Source organism: Rhinoderma darwinii, chromosome 1 (genome assembly GCF_050947455.1).
Source record: "Rhinoderma darwinii isolate aRhiDar2 chromosome 1, aRhiDar2.hap1, whole genome shotgun sequence".
Taxonomy (NCBI): Eukaryota; Metazoa; Chordata; class Amphibia; order Anura; family Rhinodermatidae; genus Rhinoderma; species Rhinoderma darwinii.
Genome location: NC_134687.1, coordinates 666,856,489 through 666,876,638, shown reverse-complemented (window position 1 = coordinate 666,876,638; position 20,150 = coordinate 666,856,489). Strand labels below are relative to the sequence as shown.

The 20,150-nt window shown below is 44.9% G+C and overlaps 1 protein-coding gene across 1 annotated transcript in view; it reads right to left on the bottom strand.

The window, feature by feature from the left end:
* Positions 1-2,873: 2,873 nt before the first annotated feature.
* Positions 2,874-20,150, bottom strand: part of LOC142664836 (uncharacterized) — a 46,030-nt gene continuing 28,753 nt past the window's right edge. Inside the window, exons 5-8 of the mRNA XM_075844209.1 lie at positions 19,381-19,532; positions 18,486-18,671; positions 18,287-18,410; positions 2,874-5,195 (exon numbers count right to left, since the gene is read on the bottom strand). Of these exons, the coding sequence (XP_075700324.1) occupies positions 3,541-5,195; positions 18,287-18,410; positions 18,486-18,671; positions 19,381-19,532 (2,117 nt within the window). The 3' untranslated portion in view covers positions 2,874-3,540. The remainder of the gene's footprint in view (positions 5,196-18,286; positions 18,411-18,485; positions 18,672-19,380; positions 19,533-20,150) is intronic.

Below are 20,150 nucleotides of genomic sequence, written 5' to 3'. Positions count from 1 at the left end.
TAGGGATGTGACTAATGAACCTCTCACACTCCAGTAGGAGGGGTAATGGTGGTCACCCAGCTTTCCCAGGCCCCTGAACGGTAAATCTCTCTAATTGTGGTGAGACTGAGAGGTTCATTAGTCACATCCCCAAACAGTCTCAGCACAACTAGAGGGATTTACCGTTCAGGGGTCTGGGAAAGCTGGGTGACCACCATTACCCCTCCTACTGGAGTGTGAGAGGTTCATTAGTCACATCCCTAAACACTCCAGTAGGAGGGGTAATGGTGGCCACCCAGCTTTCCCAGACGCAGATATAACCAGGAAAGGGCTGGATGGACGGGCTTCACACAAGGGAGGGAGGGGGGGGGGGGGCCGTCGTGGGAGGGGGGCCCGTCGGGGGTCACGAGAGCGGGGATCTGTGAGGTAGAGTGGGACATGCAGAGACACACATCTTACCTGCAGTGCAGCTGGTCTTCAAGATGGCGCCTGCTCTCTCCCTGCAAACAGCTGCTCTGCTCTGTCTGATTCTGACCTGCGTCTGCGCAGGACAGAGCCATAGTGCAAAGTCAATGGGACGGGTCCCATTCATTGACTCCTATGGACTGAGCTGCCGTATTCCATGTCTGTATGTGTCGTTAATCGACACATACAGAAATGGAAAAATAAATGACAGCCCCCATAGGGAAGAAAAAGTGTAAAAATAAAAAAAAGTAACACACAAACACACAAATTAATACAAACGTTTTTAATAAAACACTAACATCAAACTGATATTAAATTTTTTTTTTTGGGTGACACTGTTCAATTAAGACAGCTGTCTTTAATGCAGGCACCAAGGTGATTTGGAGTGTGTAACTGGTCTGGAGGAGGCTGAACTCTTAATGGTTGGTAGGGGGTCAAATACTTATTTCGCTGTGCACAATGCAAATAAATATAGATCATTCTGACAATGTGATTTTCTGTTTTTTTTTAAATATAATCTATCTCTCACTGGTAAAATTAACCTAGCCTAAAAATTCTAGACTGTTCATGACTTTGACAGTGGGCAAACTTACAAAATCAGCAAGGGATCAAATACTTATTTCCTCCACTGTATATACAGCACCAGAACAAAGCTCAGTACATATATACAGAATCAGAACCAAGCTCATTACATTTATACATCCCCAGAACAAAGCTCATACATATACACAGCACCAGAACAAAGGTGAGTACATATATACAGCTCCAGAACCAAGCTCAGTACATATACTAGTCCTTCTCAATGAATTAGAATATCAAATTGTTAATTTATTTCAGTAATTCAATTTTAAAAAGTGTCTCTCGTATATTCTATAGATTCATTACACACAGAGGGATCTATTTCCAGCATTTTTTCTTTTAATGTTGATGATTATGGAAAGTTAATAAAAACCCAAAATTTAGTCTCTCAGAAAATTAGAATATTTAAATAAGCCCAACTTCAAAATAGATTTTTAATACCGAAATGTCGTCCTCTGAGAACTATGTAGTGTCTGCACTCACGTCTTAGTAAGGGCTCCGACTCTGCATGAATTACTGCATCAATGCAGCGTGGCATGGAGGCGATCAGCCACTGCTGAGGTGTTATGGAATCCCAGGTTGTATATCGGCCTTCAGCTCGTCTGCATTGTTGGGTCGGGTATCTCATCTTCCTCTTGACAATACCCTATAGATTCTCTATGGGGTTTTGGTCAGGTGAGATTGCTGGCCAAGCAGGCGCAGTGATACTGTGGTTATTACACCAGGTGTTGGCACCTGCCCACACTGCCAAAAGTACCAAGTCCTGCTGGATAATTAAATCAGCATCTCCATAAAGCTGTCAGCAGAGGGAAGCATGAAGTGCTGGGAAATGTCCCGCTAGATGCTGCGCTGACTCTATACTTGATATAACACAGTGGAGCAACACCAGCAGATGCCACGGCCCCCAAACCATCACTGACTGCGGAAACTTCACACTGGACCGCAAGACACTTGGATTGACGCCTCTCAACTCTTCCTCCAGACTCTGGAACCTTCCAAATGAAATGCAAAATTTACTTTCATCTGAAAACAGGAATTTGGACACTGAGCAGCAGTGTTGGTCAACTGTGTTATTTAAATGCAGTCAGCGCAGCGTCTAGCAGGAAATTTTCGAGCACATCATGCTTCCCTCTGCTGACAAGCTTTATGGAGATGCGGATTTCATTTTCCAGAAGGACTTGGCACCTGCCCACACTGCTAAAAGTACCAACACCTGGTGTAATAACCACAGTATCACTGCGCCTGATTGGCCTGCAAACTCGCCCGACCTAAACCCCATAGAGGATCTATAGCGTATTGTCAAGAGGAAGATGAGAGACCCCAGAACCAACAATGCAGACGAGCTGAAGGCCGATATCATAAAACCTGGGCTTCCACAACACCTCAGCAGTGCCACAGGCTGATCGCCCCCTTGCCACGCCTCATTGATAACACCTCCGCAGTGCCACAGGCTGATCACCCCCATGCCACGCCACATTGATAACACCTCAGAAGTGCCAGGCTGTTCGCCTCCATGCCACACCGCATTGATAACACCTCAGCAGTGCCACAGGCTGATTCCACCCACGTCATGCCGTATTGATGAGGTAAGTCATGCAGTCGGAGCCCCGGCCAAGTATTGAGGGCAGATACTGGACAGACTTCTCAGTAGGATGACATTTCAGTATTAAAAATCATTTTTGAAGTTGGGCTTATATAATATTCTCATTTTCTGAGAGACTAAGTTTTGGGTTTTCAGTAACTGTTCCCATAATCAACAACATGAAAAGAAAAAACTGCTGGAAATAGATCCCTCTGTGTAATAAATCTATAGAATATATGAGTTTCACTTTTTGAATTGAATTACTGAAATAAATTAACTTTTTGATATTCTTAGAAGGACTAGTAAATGACCCAGTGCTGGAATCAGGGCAGCATTAACCTGGTGACAGTTTCTCTATAATGTCTGTTAATAACCTGATGTGTTAAAAATATTTTTTTTGCATTTATACAATTGCCAATATTTCAAACAAGAATATGGTTTCGTCTCTATGTAAAATCTTTGATGAGTTTTAACATTAGATTTTATTGTAAAACATTTTCCACATATAGAACATTAATATGGCTTCTTCCCTGTGTGACTTCTCTCATGTATAACAAGACGTGATTTATCTATAAAACATTTCCCACATTCTTAACATGAATTTGGCTTCTCCCCTGTGTGACTTCTATGATGTGTAACAAGAGTTTTGTTTGATGTAAAAATTTCCCACATTCTAAACAGGAATACGGCTTCTCTCCTGTGTGAGTTCTCTCGTGTATAACAAGATGTGCTCGATCTATAAAACATTTCCCACATTCTACACAAGAATATGGCTTCTCCCCTGAGTGACTTCTCTGATGAGCCTTAAGGCTGGCGTTCGTAATAAAACATTTCCCACATTCTGACCATGAATACGGCTTCTCCCCTGTGTGAGTTCTCTCATGTATAACAAGATGTGCTCGATCTATAAAACATTTCCCACATGCTGAACATGATTATGGCTTCTCCCCTGTGTGACTTCTCTGATGAGTCTTAAGCTTGGTGTTAGTTATAAAACATTTCCCACATTCTACACAAGAATACAGCTTCTCCCCTGTGTGACTTCTCTGATGAGCCTTAAGGCTGGCGTTCGTAATAAAACATTTCCCACATTCTGAACATGAATACGGCTTCTCCCCTGTGTGAGTTCTCTCATGTATAACAAGACTTTCGTTTGATGTAAAACATTTCCCACATTCTGAACAGGAATATGGCTTCTCTCCTGTGTGAGTTCTCTTGTGTTTAGCAAGACCTGATTTATTTGTAAAACATTTCCCACATTCTGAACAGGGGTATGGCTTCTCTCCTGTGTGAGTTCTCTCGTGTATAGCAAGATGAGATTTCAATGTAAAACATTTCCCACATTCTGAACAGGAATATGGCTTCTCCCCTGTGTGAGTTCTCTGATGTATAACAAGACTTTCGTTTGATGTAAACCATTTCCCACATTCTGAACAAGAATATGGCTTTTCCCCTGTGTGACTTCTCTGATGAGACCTAAGGTTGGCGTTCGTAATAAAACATTGCCCACATTCTGAACAGGAATATGGCTTCTCCCCTGTGTGAGTTCTCTGATGTTTAACAAGATTTTCGTTTGATGTAAAACATTTCCCACATTCTGAACAGGAATATGGCTTCTCTCCTGTGTGAGTTCTCCTGTGTTTAGTAAGATCTGTTTTATTTGTAAAACATTTCCCACATTCTGAACAGGGGTATGGCTTCTCACCTGTGTGACTTCTCTCATGTACAACAAGGGCTGATTTATTTGTAAAACATTTCCCACATTCTGAACATGGATATGGCTTCTCCCCTGTGTGAGTTCTCTTGTGTTTAGTAAGATCTGATTTTTTTGTAAAACATTTCTCACATTCTGAACATGAATATGGCTTCTCACCTGTGTGACTTCTCTCATGTACAACAAGGGCTGATTTATTTGTAAAACATTTCCCACATTCTGAACATGGATATGGCTTCTCCCCTGTGTGTCTTCTCTCATGTAAAACATGTTCTGATTTATTTGTAAAACATTTCCCACATTCTGGACAAGAATATGGCTTCTCTCCTGAGTGAATTCTCTGATGAGTCTTAAGGTGGTTATTAGTAATAAAACATTTCCCACATTCTGAACATGGAAATGGTTTCTCCCCTGTGTGACTTCTCTGATGAGCCTTAAGGTGGTGATTAGTAATAAAACATTTCCCACATTCTGAACAGGAATACGGCTTCTCCCCTGTGTGAATTCTCTGATGTGTAATAAGATGTGATTTACATTTAAAACATTTCCCACATTCTGAACAGGAGTATGATTTCTCCATTGTGTGAATTCTGTGGGAAAAAATATCTGAGATTTTTGTAAATGGTTTTCCACATTCACTACCTTGAAATCTTTTACCCACTTTCTGACCTGTACTTGTGGTAACAATCTGTGATTGGTCAGGAGAAGGTTCCTTATGATTAGGAGGATTATATGATAGATCTGTGCTGTGAAGTCCTGGATGTACATTAAGGGTAAGGATGTTTTCTCCTGAAGACTGCTGCATGAGATCTTCATCTTCTACTTTATAATTTAGTGATAACATTAAATTTCCCTCAGAGTCCTTACTGTGATTTCCTGTAAGGATTAAAAATGTTTTTTGTTTTTTTTAAATGCCGCAAACTAGACAAATTTAAATCATTCACATTAGACTGAAAACACACAAGCAGTTTTTAATGCAGTCTGATGAGAAGTTTTTATGCCATTTTTTGAGTTACAGCCAGAAGTGGATCAAGCAGGAAGGAGAAGTCCTTCATTTATATTTCCCATTCCTTTTGAAACCACTCATGGCTTTGGCAATAAAAACTGCACGAAAAAACCGAGTAATTCCAGCTTTCTAAAGCTTTGTATAACACTTTACACAGTAATAATGACAAAGTCCAGGATTCTGGTCTACACTCAGAGACCACATGTATTAGATAAGCCTAGACTCAATAAAATGATAAAATCTGAACAGCAATACCTTGTCTGGCAATCACGCCTGTCCCCTGTCCACACATTTGGCCCTCCACTAGCCATTGGGCATCACCTTAATACAACAACTTCATATTGTTATGGACAATCTCATGATCACCGCAGTCTACCTTATACAAGACAATGTGCCATGGGACAAAGCTCACATCTCAAGTTAAACACATCCTTAATGCCACTTCAAAAGCTTCAGAAAGATCCCTAACCTCTTCCCGTCCCATGACATAATAGTATGTCATGGGGAATAGGTCGTTTCTGTAAACTGACTAACCGTTAGGTCATGGTGATAGCACAAAGACAGGAGTTGTGCCAGGGCTATCACCAGCGGGTGCAACTTACAGCCAACATTCTGCTGCAACAGTCAGTACTAGAGAACTCAGATTCCGGCCGTTTAACCCCTTACATGTCGCAGTCAATAGCGACCGTTGTAGGGATGCACGGTGCATCGAAACTTCGATACTGTTTCGATACTGTGCATCCACAAACGGTTCGATACCGCTATTTCCTGTATTTCGATACTGAGCTGCGCAGCCGCACAGCTCAGTATAGTAATACATGACTGTATGAGAGCGCGGCTGCGGCTGTGTAATTCAGCCACAGCCCCGCTCCTGAGTCCTGACATATGCGCGCGGGGTCAGCATCATGTGATGCGGCCGGCGCTGCACTGAAGACAGAACATGGCGGGCGCGCTACAAAACACCCCCATGTTCTGTCCTCCAGTGCCTGCGCTCATTAGTGCAGCGCCGGCCGCATCACCTCATGCTGACCGCGCGCGCACTTCCTGTCAGGAGCGGGGCAATGGTTGTATTACACAGCCGCAGCCCCGCTCTATCTCTCCGCCGTTATTCCGCTGAATGCTGCGATCACAGCTGACTGCAGCATTCAGGAGAAAATGAGCAGGGGGGATGCCCATGCATCGCGTCACAGGGAATTCCTGTGACGCAATCGAGGGCCATACCATATATGGGCAGACAGCCCAGGGTCTATTGACGGACCCCAGGGCTGTCTTACCATATCTCTTGTTGTTAGGGTAACAACAGCCTGTTTGCCATCCGTCCACAGGGTAATGTACTGGCACATATCTGATATATGTCAGTACATTAAAGTTTAAAAATAAAGTAAAAACAAAGTATTGTTAAATTTAAAAAAACCACACATTCACCTTTTTTACAGTAAACATTAAAATAAGTCTCAATACATAAAATATACACATTCAGTAATGGCGCGGACAATGTTTTTACATCATTTCTGATGTGTGCGCTGTAAAAAAATGAAATAAACACTGCTTTCATTCACTTATTAATGTGAGGCGCGAGGTGCGATGAATTTACCCTCCATGTTCCTCACATTAATAGTAATTAACCCCATCATGTACCTCACACATTAACCCATTATGACTGAGAAACATGATGGGATTAATTACTATTAATGTGAGGCGCGTTCAAAATTCATCACACGTCGCGCCGCATCAGAAAACGGAAGAACTTTTTTATTATTACTGTTGGCAAAGTATCGAAATTGGTATCGAAATCGCAATACTAAACGAAGTATCGGTATCGAAGTCCAAATTCTGGTATCGTGACATCCCTAGACCGTTGTATTTAAGAAATGTAACAGGGAGGAGGTTCCATCTGTCACCCCATCGGCGCCCGCGTGATGAGTTGTCATTGCAGCCAGGGGCATTTGGTTATATTCACACGACAGTTAAAAAAGGCCCATGAATACGGTCTGTCAAAAAAAATTGTAATGTCGGGGTAGGGAGACAGACAGGTGAGCCCTAATCTACCCGCCACTCAGTCCCTGCCTACTTGCACGGTCCGTCCTAGGCAACGGCGTACACCTGGGCGACAGTCCCTACACTCAATATGTGCACGACAGACAAACAGACAAGGGTACAAAGAAGCTAAGGGAAATGGGGCAGTAGCCCACGGCAACACCGTGAGCAACAGGAGAAGTGAACGAGCAGAGTCAAACCAGGAGTGTACGAGGTACCAAACGCAGAGCAGGAGCATAGTCAATGAAGCCAGGGTCAAAATGAAGCAAGGTCAATAGTAATAGAAGGAGCAGCAGAGCCAGGAAACAGGATTGAATCACAGGCAAAGGACAAGCAGGAAATGAAGGTATAAATAGACCGAGGGCGGGAGCTAGAACCGTCTGGCCAGGCTGTGATAGGTTCTCCCACTCCTCAGCTTACCAGCCTGAGTGGTAGCAGATCGAGTCACTCTATCAGACCTAGGAGCAAATGCAGACTGATTAACCACAGGCGTCGACACAGAAGCGGTGTCTGGCAGATCCTTTACAAAAACATAACCTGTTCTATTTTCAGACGTTTTCACGACCTGACAACCACCATGAAAGTCAAGGAATCAGTTTTTAAAGGCCGTTTTTTAGAAAGCCATTCTTGTGACTACCATTAAAAACTGATCCAGATCCTCACAAGGGTTTGTGAGAATCCCCGGCCAGAGCATCGGCAATGCTCTGGCCAGGGATTCCGATCCTGAAGGAGCCCCTGCCATCACTGTCCATATATGTACAGTGACGTTAAGGGCTTTGTAATGCGAGAATCCCTGGCTACAACATCGGCAACGCTCTGGCCGGGGATTCTGCTCCTAGAGAGAGTCCCTGAAATCATATATGGACAGTGATGTTAGGGGCTTTGAGATGCCGAAATCACCGGCCAGAGCATCGGCAATGCTCTGGTCAGGAAATCTACTCCTAGAAGGAATCCCTGAAGTCCATATATAGTGACGTTAGGGGCTTTGAGATGCCAGAATCCCCAGCCTGAGCGTCAGAAACTCATTGGCCGGGGACTCTGCTTCTGGAGGTCAGGGGCTCCCCCAGACGCGAAATCCATGGCCAGAGCTTCGGCAACGTTCTGGTCAGGGAATCTGCTCTAAGTGGGAGCCCCAATTGGCGCTATCTACATTGGGCAGTTTGCAGCTTTGCGTGTAACATGCGTTTTTCAGGTGCATGCAAGGATTTTATTTCTCTGCATTTGATGCGTTCAAACACAGACAGCACACGGATAGACTTCAGTGGGCCCCATTGAAAGTCCATGTGCTGTCCGTTATTTTAATGGACAGCACACGGTTGAGGATTACGCTCGTCTGAATGAGCCCTTAGGATCACAAAGACAAAAAAAATTTTTTTTCCCCCAATTTTGTTTATTATACTTTTTGAATAGGGGGCACATAAATACAATGGGGAAGAAAAATGAAAACAAACAAAAATAAAAGGGGAGAGGGAATCCCCAGAAGCAAATTTGGGTACAAGAGATGACAGATGTTATATAATACACAGCAATCAATCAGAACATCTTGTATTATTAGTCAGGGAAAGCGGGGGTGGGGGGGGGGGAAGCAAAAACAAACAAGTCAGCCTGTCTTCAGAACCAAATCTCCTGCTGCATTAATGGCATACAAAAAATAAAAAGCCTGCTTCTCCTCTTAATCAAGGCTTAATGCAACCATGGACAAAGAGAAAGAACGGGGACCAGCCAATCACCCATCTCCGTCCACGCCACTGTAGACGCTGAAGGGACGTCTGAGAGAAGAGAACACGCCAACTGAGTGCACGACTCTCACCAACACCTCGACAACTCCAGAATCCTGTGCACCCTCACACTGGTGTGTTTCCTAGAAGTATCTTTTCCTGAAACCAGATAATGTGCTGAAAGTAGTTCCTAATATCCGTCCTCACTCTGTGGAAGTAGGAGATGAAGGTTTCCCATGCGGCAAAGAACTGCTCCACCTAGATTTCCTTATGGAGAGGTGCTTCCATCCAATCCATCTTAAATAAATATGAGAGTTTGTCCACAAAAAGCCTAAATGATGGGGCCTGGTCACGTAACTAGGTTTGTAAAATGGCCTTCGCGCCCGCCGCTGCCACATAATGTAATAGTCTACAGTGCCCACCAAAAGTTCTGGAATACCTTCATAACGTTTGAACGGCTCGAGGTAGAGGGTTGAAATTTGGTGGGATTTAATGGGGTCATAAAATCTAATAGTTAACGGCCAAAAAAAAACACACTCACAGGAAAATCTTTAATGGCCCGGGGGGGGGGGGGGGCGAGTGGGGGCTCATTTGAAAGCTCTTTTCAATACGAAAACAATGCCGGCCTCGGCGATACAAAATGGACCTCGTCTACGGCTGTAACATGATTTCACTTGGACACATTTCGGTAGTCGCTTGTGAACTTCAGAGAGTGCATTGCATCTGCACAAAATGCATTTGACCGAAACGTAAAGTATCACTCTTGATAGGATCTTATTCTTTCTTCGCCAAACCCTCTCAAAGTCATCCTTTCCGTTTAGGTCAAATGCACTTTGTGATATGACAATAGAAATGTACAAAAAATGAAAATTACTCTCCGAATTAGCGCTCTCTGAAATTCACAAGCGACTACCGAAATGTGTGCACGTGAAATCATGTTACAATCGTAGACAAGGTCCATTTTGTATCACTGAGGCTCATTGTAATAATACGTCATTTATAGTCACCTTGATGTGAGATTTCCAAGCTCTCACACACACATTTAGGATTTTACCAGCGTGGTACATTTTGGGTAATGCTACACCGACGGTAGCCTGAAATGAAGATGATAACGTTAAAGTTAAATATATCAGCAAAAAATAAATCCTATCTCAAAAACGATCACGGCATCGTTCTTGGATTGAAAATAGATTTCAAAATGAGCCCCCACTCGACCCCCCGTGTCATTTAAGATTTTGCTGCCCCCCCCACCCCACCGGGTGGGGGTGTTTTTTTTTTGGTGTTAACTGTTAGATTTTATAACCCCATTAAATCTCACCAAATTTCAACCCTCTACCTCGAGCTGTTCAAAAGTTATGAGGATGTTCCAGAACTTTTGGTGGGCACTGTATATGCTCCCTGGAAGTACCTGTGTGTGTCCGGGTACATAGAGCCAAAAAATGCCCAAAGTGCTGTGTCATGGGTCTAGTTCATGAGGTTCTGAATTGTGTAAGATCGGATACGGGATCATCAAGTCTGAATATTAGGGCAGGCCCAGAGACCATGGCGCAGATTGGCCTCCATGGTGCTGCATTTAAAGCATTGGGAGGTGGGATATAAACCTATTCTGTGGCCTACAATTGGAGTTGGATAGGATCTGTGTGCTATTTTATGTGTCATCTCTAAAAATTGGGCCGAGGGCAGAAATTTATGGGCTTGGTCCAAAGCTATCAAAATGACGGAGTGAGTGAGTGATTGATCATCAATCTGCCATTTAGTCAGTGGTGTCTGAGTGACGGCATAGTCCAGCGGTAGGTGTAAGAGCTGGTAGTTCTTGGTTATTTGACCTTTTGTATATGTTTTGTCTAGAGAAGCCTTGGAGATGATGGTGGTTCCATTCCCGCTCTGGCAATTGCTTCAAGACATTGGTGATATAGCTTTTGGCTTGTGAATAATGGAAGGGATCAATGGGTGCGATCAGGAACTTCAACCGCATCTCAAACATCATAAGCATTATCCTCTCCAATATGTAAAGTGTTTTATTGAGGTCAGACCCAGTGCATGCCACCTACGAAAGATGCCTTGGGGGTTGCCATCCTGGAAGTTAGGGTTACAGATCAATGGCAGGTAGAGAGACAGCGAAGGGGAGAGATGAAAATGCGCTCTGATGTTTTGCCATGCCCTCCAGGTGTTAAAGAGTAAAGGGTTATTTCTAGTGTCAATGGATAACAGATTGTAAGGAAGGTGTAGAAGAGCTGCAAGTGCCCGACCCGGGAAGAGACTAGAGTCAAGGGGGTGGACGTGTAGCATGAGGTGTCATGGAGCCAGTCAGAGACAAAGGGAAGCAGTGCCGCCAAGTTTTATTGATTGATATTGGGGAAATTAATCCCCCCCTGCTGCAGGATGTTGAAGTCTATACGTGATTTTTTTCCCGCCACACATAAAAGTCCTATAAAAGGAAGTTAATCAGTTTTTCATCCGCTGGTGGGAGGTAAATTGGCAGCGTGTGTAGGCGATAGAGGAGTCTAGGAAATTCTGACATCCTAAATCAGATTTGCCCTCCCCAAATAGGAGAGTGTGAAGTGTTTCCAAGTGCTTAATCTCTTCTCTAATTGGGAGATATATTGGGACATGTTAAGCCTATATAATTTACCCGGGTGTTTGGAAATTTGTACCCCCAAATATGTTACTGCTGAAGATTTCCACCGGAATGTGAAGGCTGAGAACCACAGCAGCACAGAAGGTCCATTTAGTAAAAGAGATTCCATTTTGTCCACATTTAGCACATAGCTGGACAATTTCCCCAATCTATCCAGGTCCTGAAGGAGCGGGGCCAGCACCTGTTTATGATCAGACTCCACTAACCAGATATCATGCTCAAACGCGGCTACCTTCAACTCTAAATTATGTGATTCATTTCCCCTAAAAATCGGAGTTTGCACCAGATGATGTAACAGGGGATCGAAGGAGCGATTAAAGAGTAACGGGGAAAGAGGGCAGCCCTGCTTTGTGCCCCTAAATATAGCTATAAGGGGTGAAGTCAGCCCATTTACCGTCACGCACGTCGTCGCACCAAAGCCAAGAAAATGTACAAATTGAGAGACAATCGTGCCAAATTGTAATTTGGAGAGGATCGCGTCTAAAAAAAAGGCCATGCCACGGTGTCAAAGGCCTTCTCGGCATCCAAGCTCATTGGCATGGTGACCGATTGTGTGGGGTCCTGCGCCAACAGTCGCAGCCACCGCCGTTCTAATATTTTTTTATGCTGGTCCTACACTTCTTGAACCCAGTCTGGGCCTCACAGAGACTAGGGAGAAAGCATTGGAGTCTGTCCACCAATATTCTAGCCAAAAAACGTATAATCTTGATTTAGTAGTAATATCGGGCGGTAAGCTTGGGGTAAGGATGGGTCCTTATCTGGTTTTGATATAAGCACCGTGCGAGATTCTGTGAAGCGGTCAATAGGCTTATTATGTATAAAGGTTTCATTATATAGACTCGTCAGGATCGCTACAATTTTGGGGCCTAGCATTTTGTAATATTCTGCGGAAAATCCGTCTGGACCCGGCGTTTTCCCATTACAGGTCAAAGAAATTTCCTGTCTCACTTCTTCCTCCTGTTTATCAACAAAACCTGATGTCCTGTAGAGAGAGAGTGGGCAAATGAACAGAGTCCATAAAGGAATCCATGTCAGAAGAAGTCAGGGTGGCCCTATAAAGATCCTCATAGTATTCTGTGAAAATTTGTGCTATCTCAGTAGGGTCCGTGGAAATAGATTTCATGGAGGGATTAAGCAAGGAGACGGATAGGTGTAAAGGGGTGTCTCTGTTTAGTAAGTGCGGCCGGTAGATTGCCTGTCTTATTACCCCACCTATAAAACTTGGCGGTATTTCTCACCTGCCAATGAGATACATCATGGATGAAGGTGTCCAGTAGGGGCTTAGCTGTCTGATACGCTAGATGACTTTCTGGGGTAGAATCATTAGCATGGGTCCGTTGGGTCGATAATAGAGAGTTATGTAAGGCAGTGAAACGATCTCTCCGTAATTTCCGCCTCCAAGACAGAGAACTGATGACATGTTCCCGCATCACAGCCTTTGATGAAGCCCACAATAGAGGGATATCATCAGACTGGGATATGTTGCCATTCAAGTAATTATCCCAGTGCATGTGAAGGTATTGCTGGAACTCAAAGGAATCTGTCAGGTAGGCAGGAAATCTCCAGAATTTAGATCTCTCAGTTGGGGAGGACAAGGCTGTAGTAAAGGTAATCGAGGCATAGTCCGAAATAGTAATCGGATAGATTCGGGAATTAAACAATGAGGTGGAGATTAGGAAATAGTCGATTCTTGAGAATGAGCCATGTGAACTAGAGTGACACATGTATTCCCGAGCTCCAGCGTCAACTACTCTCCAAGGGTCACACAAATTAAGAGAGTCAAGGAAAAACTCCAAGGAAGACGCAGCCATGTGGGATTGAGGGTTTGGTGGGGAGCGATCCATAGAGACATTTTGGACTAGATTAAAGTCCCCGCCAATGATTACGTCGCAGCGCGGGAGAACCAGAAATACTTGAATAACCTCCGTGTAAAACACGTGCTGGTCCTGATTAGGGGCATATACGTTGACTAAGAAGTAGGGAGTGCCTTCCACCGTGATGCGCAAGATGATATATCTGCCTTGGGGGTCGCTAATGGATTGTTCTAGCGTGAATTGTAGGGTTTTTCTAAAAATAATCGCCACCGCCCTTGAAGAGTGCAAGGCGGAATGACATTCGCCCAACCAGGGGGCCGTCAATTTCCCTCGGGTGCCCAGTCTCCAGTCAGTCTCCTGACATCTGATATCATATGATATCTGGGGAGAGTCTCTTGAGGAGGTTAAGTACTTTCCGTCTCTTCAGTGGCGTGTTTGGGCCTGCAACGTTCCATGACAGGAATTTTAAATGTGGTGACGTGATAAGTTTCAGGAGTCAGTGTATGTGAGGTGCTCATTCTGTGTCTAGTGGGAAGTTCTGGATCAGTAGAGTCGTAAACCAGTCGCCACCCCACACGGTCCCAGCGAGCCGCATGTGTAGCCTAAATAGAGATGTCAGCAAGTTCAGGAGTCGTGCACCCAGGGGTCTGAAAGAGGAGAGAATACATCAAAGACAAGCAATAAAGGCAAAACAGGGGATCGATTAAATGAACAACAGTAACAGCAATCCAGGCCAAGAACAGCGAGGTTACTGCCAATAATACTAACTGAACGTTGTCTGCATCACTTCCGAACCGTGTGTGAAATGTGCACATGTCCAATGAAAGTCATGCACATTCCCTGGTAACACAGGTGCATATCACTCGGCGTCGCGGTCCTCCAGGTGAAGCGGTCGCCGAGCCAAAACCGGATCTTCAAAAATTCGGATGTGTTCGCCATCTTGGACTCTCAGCCTCGCCAGGAACAAAAGTTGAAAGAGAGTGTTCCTCTCATGAAGCAGGCGGCAAACAGGCGCAAAGGCTTTTCTTTTCAGTAAGATAGCTGCAGAGTAGTCCTGGAAAATCAAGATTTTGGAGACGTTGATCAATAGGTTCCTCTGGTTCCGATAGGTTCGAACAACTTTTTTTTTTTATAGCCCATTGGAGGTACTTGGCTATGACAGGATGTGGCCTAGTGTCCCCCGCTTCTCTATTGGACCTAGGAGGGCTGTGTGCTCTCAGTCATGAGGGGTGTCTCCCCCAAGATCTAGGTTAAGCGCTTGTGGAAGGGATCTGCTGAGGTAGTCCGTCAAGCAGTCAGCGGTCACCGTTTCAGGGATACCCACAAATCTCAGGTTGCTGTGACTGTACCTGTTCTCCAGATCCTCCAGTTTGTCGCTCAGTGCCTGAGTAGTGGCTTGGCTCTGGCGCAGGGTATCCTCCAGACCGGAAATGGTGTCTTCAGAGGAGGTGAATCTAGTCTACAAGTCAGCAATCTTCTGAGAGTTGGAGGTGATCTGGGCTAACGCCGAGTTGGACATGTGTAGGACATCCAGGCGTTTATCAAAGAGAAGCAGCAATAACTTTGAGACCTCCTGCGCCACCAGGGTGGCCTGAAGTGAGACCATGGCAGAGCCGTGTGGAGGGCTGTTTTGTGGGACAGCTGAGGGGGGGGGGGGGGGTCATGTCATCTCCTGTAAATAGCTCCGGAGAGAATTGTGGTTGTGGAGAGCGCACATTAGCGGGTGCGAGTTTAGATGATTTTTCCCCTTTAGCAGTGTTTTTGTTTTTCTGCATAGTGGAGGAGCGCGGGAGTCCAGTACTGGGGTGTTCTGAGAGTGCGTCGATTTTCCTTTTGACGAATTTGTGAAGTATCTGTCCATGACACAGTTCCCTATGTCAGGGGAAACGGGTCAAAAGGTGCATAAGCAGAGTAACAGTGGGTCAGATGGCCATTCAGACGATCACTAAACCATCAGTGGCAGCATGAGCTAGATCCATACAGGAGACATTAGAATACAAATATGGCAATGGTGTTCCGCCAGGGTCCTGTTCCCAGACAGACACGAGGCAGGGCTAGTCACCCTCGTTCGTTATCCAGTAAGGGGGGAGATGGTCACATCGCAAGCCGGTCACCAGGCAATGTGGTCTGTGGGACGCCAGGGTGAGCAGCGGGGTCCTCAGGGAGTTACGTGAAGGGGACCAGGATCCCCGGGGCGTTCCCACTAGTCCCCAGTGTGCGGGGGAGGTGTAAACACTCGTAAGATTTGTACTCCACTTCGGGCAATCTGCAGGGCTCAGGGGGAGCGATGGGGTATCCAGGAGTCTGTAGGGGTATTATCCAAGTGGGGGGTCCACTCACCCGAGCCTGCAGGCAGGAGAGGCCGTCCCGCGGCCTAGTATAGCGGCAGCCGACACTGCGCACCTCCGCATGTGAACTCCGGTCAGGTGTTTCTGCCGGGGAGAAATGCTACCTGCCCAGGACTCTCGGGGCTACTTCCCCAGGGGAGTGAAACTCATCCTGAATTGCCGAGGCTGGACACCGCTGTCCGGATCTTCAATTTGGCGGCAGAAATTCCGTTGCCGCTCCTTCCTCGGCGTTACACCGCCTGTGCCCCCGGGGAAAAGAAAGAAGGGTCTCCTCCATCACCGCATTCATGGGGGAACAGAGAAGATTGAACCCAAAACTGTTCCTACAAAGTTGGAAGGTACAATCATCCAAAATGCCTTATGTCGGTCACATCCTATTACAGAACCACGCAGGAATTCAGTGAGCTCCTTACGACGACCCATTCAATCACTAATGCCTGTGTGAAGGATGGTACATTATGAATTATCAAGCAGGATGCCGAATTACGAAGATGTGTATTCTCCATTATTTTAACGACCTTTCCTCTACATAGTTCTGCTCGAGTCCCAAATAAATGTGTTATCTTTATGTGTTCATAGTGTGGCCTTCATACATCCCATTGTAGTGGGTTGGCTGAACACCCAGACACAAAATGAAGCTGTTTGTCGTTATCTCCCTCATGGCAAAGAACAGTTAACACCACCCCCTTGTATGTTTGTCTCCAGGGGTTACCGGATGTCAGCATTTTAATGAAGATTTATAATTATGTACTTGAAATATTATTATGGTTGCTATTGGCTCAACAAGAAATATTAATGGTAGCATTTTTGAGTACGTCCGTTTTTGATCACTTTTAATAACCTTTTTTGTGGGAAATGAGGTGACGAAAAAACAGCGACTGGCGTTTTTTTTCAAATCAGTATTTTTTTAAATAATTTTTTTGCTGCGTTCAATGTGCAAGTTAAATAATGTGAAATTGTAATAGTTCAGACTTAAGGGATGCGGCTATACCAATTATGTTAACTATTTTTCCTTTTTTTCCCACAATGCTTCAGGGGAAAACGACGGCTTTTTGAACTTTTAATATTTTTTTTGTACATCAAAAATCACTTTAATCTTCTTCACTTTTTTTTTTTTTTATTAGTCCCCCTAAGGTACTTGAACTAATGTATTGCAGTAAATCATACATCTGGCAGGGCACCAAGAAGGCAGACCTGGGGGCCACCATTTGGCCCCAGGCTGCCATGAGACCCATTGTCACTCAGCAATCGCCCCTCCTCTAATGGCTTAGATGCCACAATCGCATTTGACCTCGGCATCTAAGGGGTTAAACGAGCGGGATCCAGCTTGTTACAGTGACGTGCACACCCACTTAATATAGTGCAGGCTAAGCCCGTAAGCCCGCTCCTATTGCCCTCTACCCGGCTAAGATGTATGTATACCTCAAAGGTTGGGAAGGGGATAAAAAAGAGTAATTGTCATTTAAAATTTCCCAATAAGTAATAGTGCAAGCGAAGATAAGAAACTTAATAATAAATCATATTACAGAAAAATGTACAACATTACTAAAAACAGCAAACTTCTACTATCTCACCCAAGTGCTGGGAGTCACAGCTACACTGCTCATCACTGCTTTATAATGTCCTCCATGCTGCTTCCAGTAAGTGCTCTCTCTCACCCGAGCGCTGCGAGTCACAGCTACACTGCTCATCACTGCTGTATAATGTCCTCCATGCAGCTTCCAGTAAGTGTTCTCTCTCAGCCCAGTGCTGGGAGTCACAGCTACACTGCTGTATAATGTCCTCCATGCTGCTTCCAATAAGTGTTCTCTCTCACCCCAGGGCTGGGAGTCACAGCTACACTGCTCATCACTGCTGTAGAATGTCTTCCATGCTGCTTTCAGTAAGTGCTCTCTCACCCCAGTGCTAGAAGTAGCAGCTACACTGCTCATCACTGCTGTATAATGTCCTCCATGCTGTTACCAGTAAGTGTTCTCTCTCACCCCAGTGCTGGGAGTCATAGCTACACTGCTATATAATGTCCTCCATGCTGTTACCAGTAAGTGTTCTCTCTCACCCCAGTGATGGAAGACACAGCTACACTGCTCATCACTGCTGTATAATGTCCTCCATGCTGCTTCCAGTAAATGCTCTCTCACCCCAGTGCTGGGAGTAACAGCTACACTGCTCAGCACTGCTGTATAATGTCCTCCATGCTGCTTCCAGTAAGTGCTCTCTCACCCCAGTGCTGGGAGTCACAGCTACACTGCTCATCACTGCTGTATAATGTCCTCCATGCTGCTTCCAGTAAATGTTCTCTCTCTCACCCCAGTGCTGGGAGTCACAGCTACACTGCTCATCACTGCTGAATAATGTCCACCATGCTGCTTCCAGTAAGTGTTCAGATATTATTTATAGATCGTTTACCTTGTGATGTGCGCGGCCGGTGGTCCTCCATCATGACCTCCTTGTGCAGATCCTTGTGTTCTTCTACATACTCCCACTCCTCCATGGAGAAATAGACAGCGAAGTCCTGACGCCTTATAGGAACCTGACAGACACAATGATACTGTCATTACCAAGACTCCCCCAGTGCTGATACTTTATAATTTCCCAGCAGTGTCACCTCCCCAGTCAGCAGCTCAGTCTTCTTGTGGAGAAGTTCTAGGATCTTCTTCTTATTGTTCTTCTCATGTATCCGGGAGTGAGGAGGGAGCTCTATGATGGGGTTCCGGTTCCTGCTCCATCCCCCCGACTCATGACTGCTGGGGGCTACACAGTCACCTGATGTCTTCTTCACTATTGTGTATTCCTGTGTATGGAGAGAAAGAGAGAGACACTTAAAGAACTTCTTTTGTTGAACTTAAGGAAAATGGGACATGATGGAAACCTTTATATGTTACAGGAGGAAAGAAAGAACAACACAAGAAGACGAGGGCACAATCTGCCTGAGTGGGGGTAAATCAAAACATTTTTTTATTTCACTGACTAATTAGATGCTCGGTACAAACTTACAGCAGATGTGTTTGGAAAACCAACAGTAAATGGACCATGTGATTCTCCTCCTTCCGTCATCTTCTATGTTTCTAGATAGATGTCAGACTAGTGGTAGAAATCCTCGTCTCCAGGACAGACTCCGGCCATGTGATTCTCCTCCTGCCGTCATCTTCTATGTTTCTATATAGATGTCAGACTAGTGGTAGAAATCCTCGTCTCCAGGACAGACTCCGGCCATGTGATTCTCCTGGTTCCTCTGGTCCTTCTCCTCCTGGTTCCGGTGGTCCTTCTCCTCCTGGTTCCGGTGGTCCTTCTCCTCCTGGTTACAACGTGACTACTTACTATTCTCATTACTCTACACTAGTATTACCATGACACATAACTGACCATATTGCTGGGTGATCTTTACTTCTTCCCGTCACTTGGAAGGTCTCGTAGATGGTATACAGGACACTGGCTTCTTCCTCTTATGTGTGACTTGTTACATAATACAATAAAGAACATAGAAATATAGAAACGTTTACCTCTCCGCTCAGCAGGTAGATGATCTCCAGGGTGAATTTTAAAATTCTTGTGGTCATCTCATTGCTGTCCTTGTCCATCGTTGGTGGGACATTCAGAAGGAACATTCTGGATGAGAACATGGATCCACTGGAGGTTGTAGTACTGCAGGCGTCTTTATGAGAAGAGAATCAGAGGGGATGACTTATTGAGACAAACCGGTTCTCCGAGTCTCCACCACATGGAATAAAGGGGCATGATCAGCAACGACAATTATCTGCAGGATATATCATTAATGACTGATTGATGAGAGGTCCGGGTCCCAGAGGGGTGACCCGTAGCCATGTGGACGAGGGGGGGGGGGGCCCGTACATATGTATCATACACTGTGCTTCTGAATAGAATAGTACTATACACTGTGCTCCTGAATATAATAGTACTATACACTGCGCTCCGGAATATAATCGTACTATACACTGCGCTCCTGAATATAATAGTACTATACACTGCGCTCCTGAATAGAATAGCACTATACACTGCGCTCCTGAATAGAATAGCACTATACACTGCACTCCGGAATATAATCGTACTATACACTGCACTCCGGAATATAATCGTACTATACACTGCACTCCTGAATATAATCGTACTATACACTGCACTCCTGAATATAATCGTACTATACACTGCACTCCTGAATATAATAGTACTATACACTGCGCTCCTGAATATAATAGTACTATACACTGCGCTCCTGAATATAATAGTACTATACACTGCACTCCTGAATATA